At 39.5% G+C, this 21994-nt stretch overlaps 1 protein-coding gene across 6 annotated transcripts in view; it reads left to right on the top strand.

The window, feature by feature from the left end:
* Positions 1 to 21994, top strand: part of LOC136864438 (regulation of nuclear pre-mRNA domain-containing protein 1B) — a 267789-nt gene that overhangs the window by 132750 nt on the left and 113045 nt on the right. For all 6 annotated transcript variants that reach the window (XM_067141430.2, XM_067141429.2, XM_067141433.2 and 3 more), the window contains exon 4: positions 16383 to 16491. In XM_067141430.2, the coding sequence (XP_066997531.1) occupies positions 16383 to 16491 (109 nt within the window). The remainder of the gene's footprint in view (positions 1 to 16382; positions 16492 to 21994) is intronic.

The raw sequence follows: 21994 nt of genomic DNA, 5'->3' as shown, positions 1-21994 counted from the left end.
ATCAAAAAATCTTCAGTTTTTTAAAATATATGTATCCTTATCTATCAAAACGATTGCTCCCCCTTTGTCAGCCTTGGTTGCTACAATATTGTTATCTTCAATTTTCAATTTCATGTTTTTTATTGTTTTCTGTTGTTTAGGATCAAAATTGGTATAAATTTCTTTCGCTAATTTGGGTAATCTCTTCTTTAATTCCAATTTTTCTTAGTCTTGTACATCGCGTGGGAGTTTTGATATGTTCGCTTCCGCTTCTGCTACAGTGTTAATGATGTCTATTTCTCTATCTTTATTAGGCCAATTGTGTTTTGGACCCCTTTTAAGTAGTTCATTCTCTCCTTCCGTAAATTGTAGCTTGGTCAAGTTAACTATAGTGGGAGTAACAGTGTCCGATGGGCCTTCAATTTGTTCTTGCATCGTTTGTTTACTGTGACGTATTTGTGTACCTATCAAATTATTCAATTTCTTATTCAATGTATCGTGTTTCTTACAAAATGCGAACGTTAGTTTGAGTTCCATGTGTTGATAAAATGACTGCCATTCTAATGGGGCTAAATCCTGAGTCACCGCTAAGTGAATGTTATATAATTGAAAGTTCAATTTGGATTTCTTCCTGTAATATGCCTTGATTTCATTTTTAAGCCATAATTCATTTACCTTACTTTGGGTTACATTATGGCTTGGGCTGCTTATGTTCTTACGTTGTGTTGATTTAAGAAAACTAAGTACTAGTTTTAGTCTCAGACATTGTTTAAGAAAAGCTATCTATATCCTTTACTAACTTACAAATCTTCATTTTCAGATTGAGAAACTTATTTAATCTACATCTTTGAATTTGTGGCAAATGGTAACTGATTGGCGTGTGATCTGCGGTTCTTATTTGGGAGATCAAATATTCTTTCACTTTACACTTCTCAATCACAAAGCGATGAAAATCAATTGATTTTTGGTTGAAATCATTTGGCATTTTTTGGCATAACGTTGTACTTCGTTGAAGAGTAAGTCAGTTTCTTTTCATGAAATTATTCATCCAGCCGCAGCTAACCTTCAAATCCGAGCCACTGATTCCATGTGCACCGGCTGTTTCTCGTCCTTTAAAATACAGCACTTTGTGAGAAACGGCATATCAAATGTTGCGGAGCGAAGTCATATATTTAAGCAGATTCTCCTCAACTTTCTGAAACTTGCCGCTTTTTGGTCCGCGAAATGCTTTGTGAGACTTGTTGGTCACTTGAAGTGAACTTCTCTCTTACTGCAGTAGCGCTCGTTGCATTTAGACACTGAATACTTGGTGGCCCGCTGCCTTATTCCCGTATGTTTCGCTGTAACTGATCACAGCGAGTTTGTATGATGCAGTATTACTCGAATACTTGCCCACTGTGGACTAACAAACAATTTTGATGGCACAGAAAATGCATGTCCCGTACCCGAAACACTCGTAAAAAACTGTACGTTTGTACCAGACTGAAATAAAGCATCACCAGTCACTTCTGGGCTGATTTTCTCACTGAACTAGTGCAGTGGTATTTCTTACCGGCTGATAACAGCACGTTGCCTGGTATTTGGAATGCCCGGTTTTGCAATAGGAAGGCTGCTGCTTGAGTAGCTGATATCTTTATTTCGAAACGCATCTGGAGCTGCGTGATGGATGTTGGTAGAAAACATGCATGAGGAGTCAATTATTGCACAAAGACGAGTGTGTGTGATTCCATTTTGTACTATGGAGGTGTGAACATTTCTTTTTCTCCACTTTGGACCCAAAAATATTGGGATGCATAAATTATGCAAGGGCATTAACTATGCAAGAAAATACGATAACTGAAAATGTGGCCGATAGGGCTAAAGCATAATACATTTATCTGTGTTGTGAATCAAAGGAAGCTTTGGTAATTAAGTTCAAAGGATATATCTCAATATCTGATGATAGTATGGGTTTAGACAATTTTTTTTGCTGACATTTTAGCAGAAAACAAACAGTATAGTGAACTTTGGCAAGTAGTAAAGCTTTGTCTCATACTGTCTCATGGAAATGCTGCAGTGGAGAGTGGCTTTTCTTCAAATAAATCCATATTGGTAGAAAACATGCATGAGGAGTCGATTATTGCACAAAGACGAGTGTGTGTGTGATTCCATTTTGTACTATGGAGGTGTACAGGTGTGTGCTGGACAGCTAATTGGGGTGAAGAATGCTGTTCAAAATTGCGCAGATGACAAATTTTTGTCAGGGAAAACAATATTTTGGTCAGGGAAAGTTGGGGAAATTAGTTTGATTTTCTGGCTGGGAACCCTGAAATGCCTTCCGTTAGCTCGACAACACGCTTCCAGTATAGTTGGTCCGTAATTGGACATTATAAATTTTGCAGCTAACTCATTCGTGGTTGCCAGCGTTTCACCCCAGTATAGTGAACTTTGGCAAGTAGTAAAGCTTTGTCTTGTACTTTCTCATGGAAATGCTGCAGTGGAGAGTGGCTTTTCTTCAAATAAATCAATATTGGTAGAAAACATGCATGAGGAGTCAATTATTGCACAAAGATGAATATGTGTGATTCGATTTTATACTATGGAGGTGTACAGGTGTGTGCTGGACAGCTAATTGGGGTTGGGATCATCAGTTGGTACATAGCACACCTACCAAGACGCATGGCTAGTGCATACTGTGGAGGCCACTGCGTAGGCTACTTGGAGCCAGCGGCAGTGCCAATGCACTATGAGAGACTTTGTTTCATTACCACATATTCACACTCTGTGATTATAATGCTCTTAACCCTTTCACTCCAGTCGACTGCTGTAGCAGTCGAGTGGTAGCTGTGCCGCGTACCCGGTGGACTGTCGTAGAAGTCGCGTGTCTTTAGGCTGTTTTCCATTTCACCGCAATAGACTGTTGGGGAAGTTTAGCCTTGGAGGTCTCTCGTGACTGTCTTGGGAGTGTATAGTTACGGCTATGATCACCAGATGACAGGAGTAACCAGTTCGAGGACGAAAGCAATGTGACCGGTATGCTACTCACTTCACGCCTAATTGCTCCCCAGTGCTGACGTGTTTGTGCTTCTTGACTTAGCTTTCAATCGCTTTGAAATTTTGAAGGGCCTGATGATGGAGGAAAGATATACTGCAGAGGAAGTTCTTGGCCTCATACTGAGTAGTAACTTTGAAGAAGATGACAATTATGGTTATTTGTCATCTGATTCTGGTGACGGTACGACTTCAATCACACCTTCTACTTCAGGCATGTTTTCTATTCCAATCACAGCTTCATCGTCTAAAGGTGACAATTCGACTGAAGATGAAGATAGTGAGGATGAAGATCAGGTGCCTGAACACCGAGCAGAAAACTAAATCGGAAGGAGGAGAACATGAATCTGAAGAAACATAAGTTAAAGCAGCTAATTCCAGATTGAAAAGTGGACAGTGCTAACATGTTAAGTTTCTTTCAGCTGTTTTTAATACGTGTTTAATTGTAATGTATACATGATTATAGTTTCTTTGGTGAAAGTTTTATTGTATAGCACTATTAGTACCACACTTAAGTTGGTAGACTGTCAACTCTCTATCAAAATTCACTTACCATTTTGTAGCAGTTTCTTTCAATTTTGTTGTATACCAACATCCCTCCCCTCTGCGATATCCCTTCCACCCGTCTATAAATTTTTGTGCTCCTCTACTTCTAATTCCCAATCGCCACTACTGGACTGGAGAGCAGACCGAGACAAATATCCCATACAGTGGGACTCGGTGAGCCACCCGCTGCTCGCGTCCAAAGGGTCACACCACCACACTCGCTATGCCGGATTGAAAGGGTTAAGCTTTCGGCTGATCGTCTTCAGTTTTGCACTAGTGATTATGTTATGTTTTCAGTTCATTCAAGAACCACGTCGCCTTGCCTGTGTGACCACTGGAAACATGGCGGACATACGTTCAATTAGCTTCAGTGAGCCAGCGCTTCCACCTCTGTTATTCTAGCCTGCCTCTCTACATTATTCTAGCTCGTGTGATATCCATTCGTCCTCGCTGCAACTGTTGCAGATATTTTTTAGTAGACTGCAAACAAACCAGAAACCCCCACTGCAAAATTTTGGTTATTCCTGCTCGTATCTCTCTGGGAACTCGTTCATTTATCATTCTTCTTTGACATGTAATTTCAAATGATCAGATGCCAAACCCTTCAACAAGTTCTTTTCCAGGCTTTCATAGTACAACTTGAACAACACGAAAGCGTTACAAACTGCAATCTCCAATAGCCAAAAGAAAGTAGCCATATCACTACATTTTTCATTAGTAGTTCCCTAATGTACTCCTCAAACTGAGGATTTGTAGTTCTTAATAACTGCAACGGTCTAGTCATTTGAGATGTTTTACTTTCATTGACCACACAACTTGCATTGACAAAAATACTCTCGTAACTGCTGACGTGAAGTCTAGTTGAGAATTTCATTCGAACTTAGCAAGCTAACCCTATCCCAGGGTGTGAAGTGTGGTGACACAGATAAGAAGGTAACATAAACTGCAGCTCCCTGCAGGATTTTTAATTAAAGAAGTCCAAATGTTTTATTTTTATTGGAAGTCTGAGTCACCGGTTAAAGGATATAATAATATTAAACAAAGCAATAAAAAATTGGTATTTATTATTCAGCAGGCTTATGTTAAATGAATGCCAGTACCTAAGATATTTATTGTTTAGTACAAATGTAAATATTAATGGTAAATACATAATTTCCGATTGGGTGTTCACTAACTATTGGTGGGACTCATGATTCATTGCCTGGTGAAAGTGATCTAAATATTATAGCTGCACTGAAAGATCAATTTGAGCCTGATAAAAATCCATTTTGCCGGTCTGTGTGGCTCATACGGTTAAGGCGCTGGCCTTCTAACCCCAACTTGGCAGGTTCGATCCTGGCTCAGTCTGGTGGTATTTGAAGGTGCTCAAATACGACAGCCCCGTGTCGGTAGATTTACTGGCACGTTAAAGAACTCCTGCGGGACTAAATTCTGGCACCTCGGCGTCTCCGAAGACCTTAAAAAGTAGTTAGTGGGACGTAAAGCAAATAACATTATTATTATTAAGAAAATCCGTTTGATTAGAGTTCTATTTTATTTGACGAATCATTTCCCACATTGGAAAATATATCTACAGTAGAGGCGGGCATGCTCCAGGGAGATTGTAACTGAAGCAGCTGGGACAGATGACACTGTACAAGTGGAGTCAGTGACTAAAGCCAGTGATAATGTGGAAGTAAACATACGGACTCAAATATTCTCGACTCCAGAACACCCAAGCATGTTAAAACTACAGTGAATGACTGTAAATATATTATGCCCAGCTCATTAACACTTACTAATGTTTACAGAACTAATACAAGATGTTATACGAAACAGTATGGAGTGGTGCTTCATATCGGTATTTATTGGAATCTGTTCTTATGTAGAGGTAACTACAGCACTAGCTGCAGTTGCCAGTCATTGCGCAGATAACTGTGAAGAAGACAACAACTGTTATTTCAAAAATTTATTTTAAACGCATCACCATGTTAAGTCACTGATAACTACGCATCTACAGATAACTGTCATTCCAGAAACCGGCCATTAGCCATCTACACGGAGTGTGTACCCGTTGCCCAGGACCCATGGCATGGATGTGCATGTATCGGAGTTGGCAGGAATAAATGTTATTTCCTGTATTTTATTAGTACACTTCCACCAGAAAGAAGTGAACCCACAGGACCACATACTACCCCTTCAACCCCAGTAGCTCTTTATCCTTCGAACAATTTTCAAGCATGGATGCAACTACGGTTTTTGAAATTTGTCTCATTAATAACAATTTCACAGAATACGCTCCCCCCCCAGTGTCCACCGTTCTTTTTTTGACCTGTAAATATTATGAACATAGCGTAGACAACTTGCATTGTATATTGTCAGAAATTCAACACATACTGGCACAATAAAAGCACAGAAATGTTGCACGCACTTTTCATTAACTTTTACCCTTCATTTTGGCCACCTTGGATCACGGAGTAATGTCATTGACGTCTTCTAAATCACACACAACTGCGCAACACTTGATTTGCATGTATGTGCTGGTACAGATATTTACTGTGACATACTGTACTTAAACAAGTACAAAATAGCACTTGGCAGCAACATGAGAAGGTACAAGAGTGGATATCTCAGTAAAGATTATGTGTACTTTTCACATAGAGTACCCTAGACCAGTTTTCAGGTACAGCAAGTGGTCTGGCACAAAAGGCAGCCTCTCCTACTTGCCATGCGGTTAGGGGAAGAGCACAAAAGTTGCCTGCGATAACAAACAGGTTCAACAACCCCTGTACTCTGCTGCTGTACTTTAACACGTAACTCCACTACGCGAGGATGGTATGACATAACTGGCATTTTCTACTATGGCGGCCATTCAAAACACATTAGGTCCTGAAATATTTGACTCAATTATGGGAAAACTAATAGGACAGGGTAAACAGTACATAGCATATATTTTGAGATAAAGTTTAAGTCAACATTAAATAAGTACTTCAAGGTATCTTGATGCAAGGAAAAGGAGAAATTCAGTATTTCAAAGTACGAAATATTGAATTACAGGAGAAGTCATAAGAATGAAGTCGAGATGTCTTCAGCCATATCTGGAATAAGTTTCACCTCCTTAATGATTGAGAAACCAAACTATAAAAATATATATTTTCCAGACCAAGACATGTATGGTGATTCTTTGCCTATTAAATCAGCAAAAGTTGATGATATTAAAAAACTTATGAAGTTTTTTCCAGTAGAGCACAGAAAGTTCTACAAATCCTTAAAACCAAAACCAGCTAATGATGGTGGTAGTAATGAATCGTATGGGAGTGACTGTGAGTAGAAAAACAATATATCTCAGTATATAAGTAACATGACCTTAACAGAGTTTGAGAGATATTTCTGAAGTGAGAAGTAGGGATGGGACAAATGGTTACTTTTCAGTATCGTGTTCCTGTGTATCTGTTACACTGTAGTATTATGTTGGAATATTAGGATATAAAAGTAACAACATAAGTTGCAGGTCATTTTCTGGGAGGAATAATCTCTATACCTCCTGCCTCTTGCAGCCCCTTTGTAAGTTCATAAATGGCAATACTATATCTTCATCTCACTTTCTTCTCTCCATTGTCCCTTTCGCCAGCTAGTCCTCACATTCTTAACTCTTCCATTTGCATTCTTAAAACTAATACTTCAAGACCTTGATTCATAAAATGTGCAGTGACAGTTCAGTATACCTAGATGTCCAAGGATCTGTAGTTAGACACTGAAACCCGACATTATAAAATGCGTTGGTGAACGAGTGTTGCACACTGTTCATATGCTGTCGGAATGTTTTACCGGGCGTGTCGGACCCACCATCTCCTGAATGCAAGCTCAAAGCTATGTGATCCAAACCGCATAGCCAATTCTCTCTCTGTAAATCCAGTACAAAAGGCTACAAAATCTTTGTCTTCCACCATGAAAAAAGAGTAGAAATCTGTGTTAAACAACTGTGGGAGTAGCTTGTATAGCTTCTCTTTCTCTATATCACACATATTCTTATGCACTGGTAAAAGGGATGATAGCAACTGTTGCTTCATTGCCCCACAGATTGCAGTCGGTGACGAAGATAGCGTCTGTTCCGGATTGGGCGTTCAACATAAATACTGACCAGCCAGCTAAGACCAAAGACCAGCACTCTAACCATTTTGCAATTTTCCTGGACATAATCATACAGGACTTCTGTGTGTGTTTTAGAGATCAGGATCAGGAAGCTGTACCAAAATTAAGATTTGTGATTCAAATCTCAGCCCTTGATAGTGTTCATTTGTAGTATGGTTTGTCTTTAAGACATCCTGGAATGTATCCTAATTTCCTCCCCAAATATTTCCAAATACAATAATCATACATCGGAAAACTTAGAGCTATCTACAGCAGCTGAACCAAATGTTCGTTATACGTTTCCCATGTGCAAGTAGTACTGGTAAGTACTTCCTTGCCAGTCAGTGGTTGCTGTAACAGATAAAATTAATATAAATCACTGTATTTACTTAAACAGCAATATTATTTGTTTATTCATATATATATATATATATAACTAGCAGTTACCCGTGGCTTTGCTCGTGTGGATTTCGTAATTTGATAAAAGTAATCGTTCCTTGGTGCTGTATTAAGACATTATCTGAAAATCCCTAAAGTATAAAAACTCGCCAAAAAATTGAGTTTCATTTACCCCAGAAACTCTTTGTAAACCACATTTGTGGTATTGCCATTTGGGGCTAAGATGACCATGCGACATAGAACTATACATATGAGAAACAGTCTTCTCTCAAGTTGAAAATAAAATAAAATACATGTTTCTTTATTTTTGAAGGAGATACCAAATGCCTATTTCCATGTCTGTAAATCTTTAGCTTTTGAGATATACACTGACTTAGCAAATGTCATGGGATAGTCACCTAATAGCATGTGGGGCCTCCTCTGGCCCTGCGAACTGCAGTGAGACGCCGTGGAAGTGAGTCGACAAGTCCCTGGTAGTCCTCTGTACGCAGATGACACCGAATCGTTTGCAGAGCGGCCGCCAATGCTGGTCTGTTCGTGGGTGCAGGATCTATGGCATGGAGCCTGCGTTCCAGGACATCCCAGATATGCTCGATAGGGTTCATATCGGGGCTCCTGGGTGGCCATGGCAGTCGTTGGACCTCCCCTGCATGTTCCTGGGACCATTCCCGGGCGACCTGCGAGCGATGTAGCGGAGCGTTATCATCTTGAAACACTGCAGAACTGTCTGGGCACTGGAAGGCCAAAAATAGGTGGAGATGGTCTCCGAGCAGCTCAACATACCGCGTACCATTCAAAGTCTTTTCCAGAACAACTAGGGGGCTCATTCCATTCCAGGAAAATGCACCCCAGACCATAACAGAAAAACCAGCGCCCTGGACCACACATTCGAGGCAGGCGGGATCCATCGCTTCATGTGGTCTGCGCCATACACGGTGCCTCCCATCGACATGGTGCAGTTGAAATCGTGATTCGTCCGACCATATTACATTATACCATTGTTCCAGTGTCCATCCCTGGTGTGCGCGTCGTCGTGCCCAATGACGTTAGGTTAACAGTGGCACCAGTGCAGCGCCAGCTCCCAGACTCCTTAGAACCCATGTTCCTACGGATTGTCTACTGGGAGACGTGTCTAGCATGGCCTGTGTTGAATTGAGCCGTGATTTGTTGCACGGTTGCCCGCCTGTCACTATTGACAATCCGTCTCAGATGTCGCCGGTCATGGTCATCGAGGGTGTCTGGACGGCTGGTCGTTCATCTGTTGTGGACGGTGACACCCGCATTCAATCATTCACGATACACCCTGGACATGGTTGATCGTGTGAAGCCGAATTCCCGCACCACTTCCGAAATCGCATTTCCCATCCGTCGGGCACCGACCACCATATGCCGAATGGAAATTCTAAGTTCCCATGGAGGGAATTAGATTTTTTTCCCCCAATAGAGCATATCAAAAAAACAGATCAAAAATTAGATGGATGGCTTTTCCGGCGTTTGCTCTATTAACCAGCGTTTCGTCTTAGGTCTGACACTAGACTCTTCAGAGTGGGATGTGTCAGACCCTACCCACTGACGCTGGGGTGTATGCAGGTGAACTTATCAGAAGCTTATTTATGAAGCACAGTCTGATAACTGCATACGGGAGATAAAACTCCACAATGGAATTAATGCCCGCCTAGCAATTCCAAATGGAAATTCTAAGTTCCCATGGAAGGAATTAGATTTTTTCTACCAATAGAGCATATCAAAAATCAGATCAAAAATTAGATGGATGGCTTTTCCGGCGTTTGAACAGTGTCAGCTCATGACGACGTTCCATGTTACACCTATCACATTCACAGCCACTGCTCACAAGGTCTCCTATACAACTGCCGCTGGCACAGGGGGCGTGTGGTGCACAAACAACACACCTGCGCATCAGTGCTCCGCTATCCCATGACATTTGCTCAGTCAGTGTAAGTATCCCCATAAAATAATTCAGCCCTTTTATCAGTCCTTCCCCCACACCCACCTAAGTGGATTTTCTGAAAACCAAAAAATACATGTCACTTTACTTTTAAGGGAGATTCCAAACACCAATTTTCACATCTGTAACATCGTCAGTTGTGAGATATAAGTTTCCTCATTAGCCCTGGACCACGCGTGCCTGTCCGTATCATGTTACTGTGCGCGCAGCAGTGTTTGGACCGCACAACGTAGTTTGCTAACTTTCCCAAACATTATATGCGTTTTATCATTTTTAGGTTAAGAAAATTTATGTAAATGATTGAAAGATGTAATGTTTATTCTAAAACGGCAAAAATATATATACTTTATAAAATTGAACATGTTTTAGAGAACACACAAAAACGAGTCGAGAAATTCGAACACGGGACTGCTCTACATAGAGTTATGAAATCAAATAGTGGATTACTGTTCCCAATGAAATGAAGCAAATTTAGTTTTCATCTTCAGCTTCTTGACTGCACTTTTCCCAGTTAACCTTATACTGACTATGATTGCAGCACACATTTCGACAACATAGGTCACAGGTAACACCAGTCTTAATATTTTTGTGCGTTCCACAAATGAAGCAGATTTCCTTCTCGCACAATCCTTTGATGGGCCGTTGGCCAGAAATATCTTGTACGAGTTTATCCCTGCAATATTGTCTCCACGGAGAAACACTACAAGAGGCCATCGCCTGGTTTTCCTTGCTGTTATATATGTAGAACGCATCTGATCAACAGTATCTGTGCCACCCTTGGTCCCATTATATTCAATGATAATGAATGTTTTATTAGTTCTGGGATCGATTTCACCTGTGATGGAAAAAGGTCAACTGTCTTCTTTTTTGTCACATTGGACACTAGTTTCATATCAGGTTGGAATCCAAACATGCTAGAGCCAACCTGGCGAGATTTGTCCGTTAGAAATGAGTTTGTCCGTTGGAAATGAGGTATTTCCTTTTTTTTTGTCCCGATGAATGTCAACCCTTGCCCCAATAGGTATTCGGCCAGTGGAATGCTACTATAGTAATTATCAGTGGTAACATTCCTATGTGAATTCTTTATTGGGTCAGTTAGTCTTTTGACGATGTCCATCGGTTTGTTGGAACAGCTGTAAGGATCTTCGGCTTGAACGTGTAAAATGTCCTACTGTTGCACAGAGTGTAGAATTTGAGCCCATACATGCTGGTTTTAGAGACATATAATGGATAAATCCACAGTGGCCACGAAAAGCTACCAACATCTCATCAATTGTTACAAACTCCTCTGGAGAGTAGGAAGCCTGACAATTAGCAACAAACTTCAAATGGAATTACCTGATGGCTGCTATTCTGTCTATCACAATTCGTACGATTCTAGTACTTAAGTCATCAAAACGCAAACATCTCATCAAAAACAGAAAGTGCCTGGAGCTAAAATTTGCTCTCAGGATTATCATTCCAGTACCATCTTGTGACCAAAGTTCTAAAGTATCTGCACGGTTGCTTTTCTTAGTTGAAATAACAAACAATGCCCCCGAAAAGGCCATAATGTGTAGTATCCTTGTTGTGCCTACTTTGCGATTCTGGATTCTTTGACTGGCACTTGGCAACCTAAATGTTAGTGTATCTTATGATATCATTGATCATTTCAAGGGAAATTATTTGCAGGAAAGCATCAGACAGTGTTCGAGTGTTTTGTGCACGTGCTTTTGGCCCGGGAAACATCTTCATGATATTTTTCGAACGGGTTCTAGAGTCATTCAGAACCACAGGAGACTTTTCCAGATCGTTTCACCATCTTTTTCAATATAAAATCTAATGTCGCTGTCCCCGTGTCCTCTTCCATTGGAATATCACTCGTAATAGATTTTGCCGAGTCACTAGAATGATCGTCATCTACCACCCCTTCTTCAAAATCAATGTCACTTTCAAAATCACAGTCACTGACTTCTCCGTCTTGCTCCGAGAGTTCCATAAGACACTGTCAGATGTCATCAGGTTGAATATATCTTCTTTGATCCCTGTAGCGAAAAAAATAAAAACAGATTACTACATTTATATACGTATAATACTTCATACCTGTAATTATGTACATGTGATGAAGTATCCACTTCCATTAGTCACTAGAACTTTCTGGAAGAAATGTTGTTACAGCGGAAATAATGTATAACACCGCTTGGAACAGTAAAGGTAAGCTCAAAAATATACTTGCATTTCTGTGCATGTTGCAATGTTAGGACCGCTCCCAGCAAGCTGAGCAGTGGAGGCTGTCTTCATGACTGTTCCCACGCTGAACTGCAGCATTACACAACATATCAGTAGTGCTGTCTGATGCTTAGCAGAGCAAGCAGAGATTAGCAGTACACTTAATCGGGCTGAGCGTGCATTAAACGATAATACAAATCAATAATTCACAAGTGTGGTCCAAACACCGCTTACGCGTGCGGTCAAGGGTTAAAAAAATTCAACTCCTCTTCACTTCTTTTCACTCCCGTTAAGTGTATTTTCCGAAAACAAAGTGCATGATGCTGTATAGACTTTTGGGCTTATGCCGTGTCAAGAAAATACCAGTGTTCACGTATGTAACATCTTTAGTTTTTTTAGATGTAAGTATCCTCATACAAATAATTCAACAAATTTTTCAATCACACCCCCTTAAATACAAGAAGACGTGTTTCTTTATTTTTAAAGGAGATTCCAGATACCAGTTTTCACGCCTGTAACTCATTTTTTGAGATATAAATATTCCCATAAAAAGAGTTCATTCCTTTCGCTTCCTTTCTCTCTCCCCCTTAAGTGAATTTTTCTAAAACAAAAAATACATGTTTATTTTTAAAGGAGCATCCAAAAACCAATTATCATGACTTTTGGGCTTATGCCATGTCAAGAAAATAAGGTCATGACTGTAACGTCCTCAGTTTTTGAGATATTTGTATCCGCATGAAAAGAATTCAACTCCTATTTTACTACCCCCCCCCCCCCAAGTTGATTTTCTCCCAAAAATGCGTGGTTTTTACTTTTTTAAAGGAGATTTTCTAAATACCAACTTTCCTGTCTGTAACATCTTTAGTACCGAGCTCGATAGCTGCAGTCGCTTAAGTGCGGCCAGTATCCAGTATTCGGGAGGTAGTGGGTTCGAACCCCACTGTCGGCAGCCCTGAAGATGGTTTTCCGTGGTTTTCCATTGTCACACCAGACAAATGCTGGGGCTGTACATTAATTAAGGCCATGGACGCTTCCTTCCCACTCCTAGCCCTTTCCAATCCCATAGTCACCATAAGACCTATCTGTGTCGGTGCAAAGTAAAACAGCTTGCAAAAAGAAACATCTTTAGTTTTTTCTTTTTTTTTAGATATAAGTATCATCATACAAATAATTCAACTAATGTTTCAATACTCTCATCCCCCCTTAAGTGGATTTTCCAGAAGCAAAGAATACGTGTTTCATTGTTCTTAAAGGAGATTCCAAATACCAATTTTCACATCTGCAACATCTTTAGTTTTCGAGATATAGGTATCTTTATACAAAGAATTCAACAATTTTCCAATTCCTTCACCCCCCCCCCGAAGTGGATTTTCTGTAAAAAAAAGAAAAGTATTCCTTTAGCTTTAAAGGAGATTCCAAATACCAATTTTCATGTCCGTAACATCTTCAGTTTGAGATATCCATATCCTAATAAAAAGAATTCATCCCTGTTTCCTATCCTTTTTACACACACACACACACACACACACACACACGTAATTTTTTTTTCCAAAAACAAAAATACATGTAATACATGTTTCTTTATTTTTAAGAGAGATTAAAAATACCAATTTTCACGTCTGTAACATGTTAGGTTTTTGAAATATACTGAAGATACGCTAATTTTAAACATTCATCCCCAACCCCCTTTTCAGTCCTTTTTACCCCCTTTAACCCACCAGTGGTCGCTATGTGAGCAAAATGCTCACGGTCATTGAAATTCATCTGCTCATTTATACTGCATGTAGTTTCGAACTTGAGCCCTGATGTACCTTCGCACTGCAGTTTTGAGAGAAGGACAGATGCATTGAAACGCACATCTGTGACCTTGAGAAGTGACAGGGAGGGAGGAATTATCAGCGACCGTCAACGGTGAGCATTTTGCTTCACACACGACCAGTCACGTTGGCGCTAATTTCTGTGTGTGTGATAGTTTCGCTATTGTATGCTTTTTTCATAGTTGAAACAGTTCTTTGCAACTTATTGTATTAATGTGTTGCATAATTAGTGCATGACGATGGTTTCAAGTCGTGACATTTTAGCTTGGTTTGATGAAATTCCTAGTGATCAACTCGAGTGCTAGAACAGTGTCTTGGACTGTGAAAGTGAACAAGTGAACATAAAGTGGATACTGAACAGTCCGAAACGGAAGAACGTACTGATGGAACCGTACCTGGAGAGCAATTTGTAGTTGGCGAACAACATATGTTGGAGGTAAATGAGAATTTCATGTTTAGTGACAATGTTTATATAGGGAAAGATAAGGTGACAAAGTGTGGCAGACTCCGACCAAGAAGAAATCCTCGCTCACGCGCTTGTGCTGAAAATATAGTAACTCATCGTCCCTGTGTAAAGGGCATTGCAAAAGATGCACACACTATTTTAGAAAGTTGGGAATTGTTTTTCCAGATACAGTTATAACCATTTGGGATTTATTACTATTTGTAATTTATTTTTAATTTTTAGTGTCCTTTATAACCATTTGAGATTTATTCGTATGTTCATTTAATGTGTAAATACATTTACGCTTGAAATCAGTTGGTATCTTTCATGTAAACACGTCATATAATACTGTGAGCATTTTGCTCAAAATGCAACCACTCGCGTTACTGTCATCATAGTGACCACTGGCGGGTTGTGGCTTTTTTTTTTTCTGAAAGCAAAAGAATACATGTTTATTTTTAAAAGAGATTAAAAATACCAATTGTCATGTCTGTAACTTGTTAAGTTTTGGGGATATAGGCCTACTGTAGATATGCTGATTTTTAACAATTCACCCCTTTTTCAGTTCCCCTAAAGTGGATTTTCCAAAAAATGTATCTACATTTCTTTACTTTTACAGGAGATTCCAAATACCAAATTTCAAGTCTGTAACATGTTACATTTCTGAGATATACTGTAGATACAGTCTTTTTAAAAATTCACCTCCGTTATCACTCATGTTCAACCCCCATTGATTGGGTTTTCCAAAAACAAAAAAATATATGTTTCTTTATTTTTAAAAGAGATTCCAAATACCAGTTTTTATGTCTGTATACTTTTAAGTTTTTGTGATATAGATGGACTCATTTAAACAATTCACACCCCCTTTTCACCCCTTTAGTGATGGAATATCCAGAAATCCTCCCTTAGTGAGCACCTACACTTTCATATAGATGTATCCCCAAAATTTTGTTTCTTTATGTCTGGTAGTTTTGGCTCGGCGATGATGAATTATATATCTCAAATATTATTATATGATGAATCGGTCGTTCGGTCAGTCGGTCGTTCGGTCGGTCGGTCGGTCAGGACATGTTATTTTACATATATAGATTTTCTAACCATGAAGATTAGGTAAAGTGATTAAATTTGTTATTACTGCTGTGTGAAATATAAGTAAATGATGTTGAGTACACTTTCAATATTCATTGTATTCAAATCCAAGGGTATGAAATGTTTACTAATGACGTTGTACAACACTGCAACTATTGCTGATTTATTTAGGAGCAGCAGTAATCTCATTGCACACATGTTGCTGCTAGGTGCTTAGCTAGTGAGTAGTAGAAGTGATGTCATCAATTTTGACACTGAGTTTTTATCTCCAAAAAGCATCATTGGATTTTTATGTGGAAACTGTGGTTGTGTTTCTTTATTCAGGGTCTCTGTTCTGTATCATTTTACACCAAACTGTTCTTTTAATTAAGTCCATGGCCATTTCCTTCCCAGTGCTAGCCCTCTCCCATCTCATTGTTGCCAAAAGAGCCTATTCATGCAACATTAAACTACAGTATTAGCAAGGGGAAAGAAAGGAGAAAGAAACTAATGCAAGTGCATCTACACTCAGCATTAGTTACTTCATCATCACAGCCACTTTTATTCCAAGAAGGATTGAATTATTTGTACTTTTCAAGAATATTATTGTTTTCTATAGGAAACTGAATTGTGGAAAATGATCTTCCAAGGAAAAGTATAAAATTATTTATAATCATCAGGAGATTGTTCTATGTATGAAAGTAGTATTGAAACATGTTAATAAAGTTCTGTTATAGTTTTGTTATTATTGAGTTATGTTACTGTATGTTTTGTTGATTATTTTGTGTATTGATCATCAGTTCAATTTTTCTAGGTTCTCAAAAATGCATCATCGCTGGACTCCGATACTCGATCAAGAATTGACCAGTTAACTTGTGACCTGTCGTCTTATGCGGAAACAAATTTGTTACATGGCCTTGGAGGTAGTCATTTCTTTACTATTCTCTTAGTTGGTCCTACCAGTGCTTTGCTTACATCATTTTGAATTCAGTCTTGTTTCCAAGATAAATCCCTATAGTAGTATTCTGCAAACATTATCTGCACGCTAGACATCACACTCACGAGCAATTGAATTACAGGTACCTGGCTAGTAGTGTATAGCACCCCGTTTTGCCTTGACAACAGCAGTGATGCAACCTGGCATGGACTCCACAAGACCCCGAAGCTTTGGGGAGCCATACTGATCCATGATCGCTGCACAGCCTCCCATAAGCCACGAAGATTGGTCGGAACAGTGTCCAGGGTACACATCCCCCTCGTCAACATCCCAGATATGCTCAGTATGATTGAGATCGGGGCTCCTTAGGGGCCAGGCAAGCTTTTTCTTATCTGTGGAGTGCTCATTTAACCAATCGGTCACAGTTCGAGAGCGATGGGCTGCTGTAGCTGCAGGTCGCCTGCAGGGCACTGGAGGCAAACAAAGGGGTGAACATGGTCTTCCAGTAGGTTCCTGTAACATTCATCAGTGAGGGACATTGTCGAGTGTATCCAAGGTCCCATTTCATCCCATGTGAACAGTTCCCATACAAGGTTACCACTGGCACTGGCATGAACTGTACCCTGCTGGCAAGAGGGTTCTATTGCCTTGTGGTTGACGACGTACTCATACCCAGCCATTGGTGTGTATCAACTGGTACCTCAACTCCAACTCATCTGTCTAGCCAACCTTATTCCGTGAAGTGGCCAGTGGTGGTGTTCCTTTGCCCATGTCAGTTCTCATGCCTTGTGAAGGTTTCTGAGGAGAGGTACCCTTGTGGAACACTTGCTTCTGTAGCCTACTCCGTAGCGAGGAGATGGTTCTGCTCACACTTCATTATTGTCCAGCATTGAATTGACAAGTGATCTGATGCACTGTGGCCCGTGTATCTGTTCTTATGATCTGAGCTAATCAACAGTGACCCCTGTCATTAATGCATCGTACACCGTGACAAGTTTTTTAAAAACCCATATCTACATACTCACAGTACGCTGCTGATACGGTGATCTTTGGAAAGCCCAGCGCCTGCGCGATTTGAGAGATGGCGTGGCCCATACGGTCAGGTTGTCAGCACCAGACGTGATCACATGTGTTGAGGTCTTGTGTCTTACCCATCCTGTACTCATCTGTTACTCATACAGCTCATATGAGGTCTGATGCCCTCGCTGTCACATACCATGCCCTCCTATTATATTCGCTGGGCAGGGAGAGCGCCATTTCCCCTCTGTGGTAGCTGTCTCTAATTCAGTTGCTCATGAGTGTATATTCTCTTGGATTTATGCCATATCATACGTAATGTGGACCACAGCCAACCATATTTGTTATATGTTAAAAAATATATTGTTTGTTTTAAAGTGTTCAAAATCTGCATAAGATTAAACAGGAAATTTGATACCCTGTGCTGTACATGGTTATATTTAGTGTGTGAATATCTTTTACAACAAACATTTGCCAGTTCTATGGATCATCCAAAAATGTGACTTTCAGAATTAATATGGCATTTTGATACTGATACAGTGTTTCATACTGCTACATCTACAGATACTCTGGATATACGTTCAAACAAGGTAGTTGAATACGGGGGTAGTTGGGGATAGATCTCGTAATATCAGCATGTTGCTATATACTCTACAAGTGATAATTTGTCTCATCCATCCATGATATTCTATTGAAGGATATGATAATCTGTGTATCCCATTTACAACTTAATTACAAAATTATAGTACTTCATACAGTACTCGTCACAGTTTTCACTTGTTGGTGATGGTCAGACTCTTGAGTTGGCATTACTGTGGTGATGAAATGGTGCATTAGAAACTTAGCCTTGTAAGAAAGTGGTTGCCAACATTGTTACACATTTACATGAAAGCCAGATATCATCAGCTATTGATATTCAAAGGAGTGGAAGAATATTCCAGTATTGAGTAATGGATTATATCTAGCTGAATTTGTTATACTAGTAGTACCATATGCTTAAGTGTACTTGATGATTGGTCTTGAAGTTGATGATATGGTCAGTACTTTGTCAAAATACATTTCTGCTTGAGCATACTCAGTGAGATCATCTGATGTGGAAAAATGTACCATACCACGATAGATGCTCATCACATTTCTCCACTTGGCCAAAATCAATTTCCTAGGTATGCTCCAAAGGACTTTCGACTTCACAATAGACCAGGACTATGAAGGAACTGCAATATCTCGGCGGTCTACAGTGTTCCTCGCAGAAGCCAAGAAGTTGGCAATCATTGCAATGAGAGTGAAACCCTTCTTCACATTCTTGGATGCTGTCGTAAAGCAGAACTGCTTAGAAACTACAGGCATCTTATGGTGAATATTACTATTGCTGTGTGTCTGAAGAAATGTTGTGGATATGAAGTGTAGGAGGAAGTGCCCTGTTTGTCATCTGAAGGCTCTAGCAAATGTGTGGATAAGCTATTGATAGAAAGCAGAATAGCAGCTTGATAATCAACCCAACAATAAGATTTGGAAGAGACATTTCACAAGACTAAGATGATGATGCTTGTTGTTTAAAGGGGCCTAACATCTAAGGTCATCGGCCCCCACAAGACTAAGAGTTTGATATAGAAAATAAAACCTACTATGAACATTGGTTCAAAATATCTAGAAGAAAATTAAAGTAGAAAGTGGCGAGACGTAGGAATGTTTTTTAGTCCTTGCGAGACATTTCCAAAATTATGTACTAATTTTTTCAAGTGATTTAAGTAAAATAAAGTACATACCTTGCAGGCTATTTACCTTTGAATTTCTTGTTTATAATTAAGCAAAATTTGCTGTAGGCCCTAATAAACTTATTATTGGGTTGTACCTCATGGTAACCCTTGGCTGAGAGCCGCTATTCGTTGAGCATTTCCTCTCTGCCCCTTAAAGAACTTGTCTTTTCTAGGTTGTATGTAGTATACTCCAGCAAAACCTAATAATCTGAGAATTCTGCTCATTATCTGAGAAATGTTATCAACTGTGTCATAGCAGGAGGATTTCTAGCACGTGCCCATGGAATGGCATTTACTTTGCTCACAAATCCTTTGGGTTGCTTGCGGATCCTTCAGTTAGCTCATTTTTGTATGACTTTATACTTTCTTAGAGACATTAAAAAAAAAGGAAGCAATATATTTTCCCTCAGATTATTTGAGGAAAGATTTTGAAATAAAGAAGGTGTTAATATTTTTCATACTTTGAAGGTTGTGCTTGAACTACAAATTCCTGTCCAGTGAGTGTGTACAGTACACTCTATTTTCAGGTATAGGCAAGAGCAAGTTTTTATTGTCATTGACATGTCTCAGTCTGATCTTTGGCTTTGATAATGGGGAAGTGGATGAGGTGTGAGCAAGTCCTTTTGATGTATGGTGTGAAAATATGTCTTGTGGGCTGGGTAGATATATACATTTCAGTACACTTAAAAGACTCTTACATAATAGCACTTTCTGCCTCAGAGAGGACAACAGCCGTAGGCTACCATACTCTTAATTTTTCTAGTACTCCTCTTCAGTGATGCCCATGCTCTATGGATATATATTGTGATCCTGTTGGTGAAACTGCTCCTCTTGCCAGTGAAAACTGTTATGCACACATTCACAATCAATTAAAACACATTTCCTACAGTTCTTATATGTGTTTAACTCTTTCTTTGTTGAAGGCATACAGTGAGTTTAGGAGATTTCTTGAAAAAATTATTTTCTTAGATCAGAACTGTGCTTCATTCAAAGAACTTTTACGTTTGTCTGATTACATAATGTCTGGTGTCTGCTTCTCCCAAATATTCAGTTTTGAAATTTAAATAAAATATAAATAACAAAATGAAGTTACTGATATTGGATGCCATCTGCAAAATGCTTACAGAAATAAATAACTCGGTTGAACATCAGAGAACTCTTTCTCCCAAGGCGACAGTCATTGGCTGACAAGGATCCTAATTTGCTTCCTTATTTTACCTGCCACTATTAAACCCCTGAAAATAAATCTGGGAAGCATGCTAGGTCTTCACTCCACCGATAAAAAAATTTGCCGTGAGTTTTAACTATATGAATTTACTCTAGAAATGAAACAAAACAACAACAATCATCCTCTGATGATATCAACCAATTTTGTCTATTAATGCAACTTATGTCTTGCTAAATTAACAACGCATGCTCAAATTAACTACAATCAATTACGTGCATTTATACATTTTCATTACGTACTTCAAGGGGTAAATAGTCCAATAGGCACTGCCTGATGTCACTTTTAACCCTTATTTACTATCTAGTAAGGACAAGATGTGACAACGAGCCTTATAATTGGATGCCCTTATTTATTATAGGTCATTCCTTACCCTAATCACACAAACACTTCCTCTTCAAACTGATGTCTCGGGTCCTCCCAGCTTCCACTAACTATTTAGAAAGGTTGGTCTGGTCCCTCGCATCACTCCAAGATATTAGTATACAGGAATCCATCGCCACCCTATTTCACAGACATATGTATCTAGTTTTGAAGGCTAAGCCTCACATCGATAGTTTTGTATGTACGAGATTACTGTCTCATTTTTAACTTCATTTGCATGAATAAAATAACACCATCACCGTGGGATGAAATTAGCACATACTATAAGTGTACAAGGTAAAAATCAAGTCACCTCACTATACTACGTGAATATCAATATAATATCACAATACAGAATAAATATTGTCAGTGAATCAACCAAAGAATGACTATTAGTGAACACTTAGCCTACTGTTTCAGCTAGCAATAATCGCATCCAGGAGATAGTGGGTTCGAATCCCACTGTCGGCAGCCCTGAAGATGGTTTTCCGTGGTTTCCCATTTTCACACCAGGCAAATGCTGGCGCTGTACCTTAATTAAGGCCACGGCCACTTCCAACTCATAGGCCTTTCTTATCCCATCATCGCCATAAGACCTATCTGTGTCGGTGCGACGTAAACCTAATAGCAACTAGCAATAATCAGTTCTGTGCAAAACAACACATTAGCTTCAGATTACACATATAAACCACAAGCATGACCACGATAATGAATGACATCTCGGTCAGAGAATGAATGAGCAATTGAATATAGTTACATGCTCACACAAGTTTATAAAGCCTCACTCCTAGTGGCGATCATGTCGCCAAATGTCGACTGGTAACCACTCTCTCCCTGACATATCTACTAGTGCCTACAAGTCAACAAAACCTTGTTCAAAATCGAAACTTCGTATTGGCTATCGAGCAGCCGGTATATAAAATTAGCACTATCTCATGTTCATCTACTTCGATGCATCACAATCTGCACCCCAGGTTTTCAAGCCACTTGTTGCAACACTTTCAACAGACTTCAACGGTCTTTCCCGATATAGTCACTGTTTCCCATAGTGCAAAATCTTGAGCAATTTACACCACTATACCATATGTACAGATTCTTACCCAAATTAAAAATTATACATAATATAA

The sequence above is a fragment of the Anabrus simplex genome, chromosome 2 (genome assembly GCF_040414725.1).
Source record: "Anabrus simplex isolate iqAnaSimp1 chromosome 2, ASM4041472v1, whole genome shotgun sequence".
NCBI lineage: Eukaryota > Metazoa > Arthropoda > Insecta > Orthoptera > Tettigoniidae > Anabrus > Anabrus simplex.
This window is presented reverse-complemented; position numbering and strand designations above follow the sequence as displayed.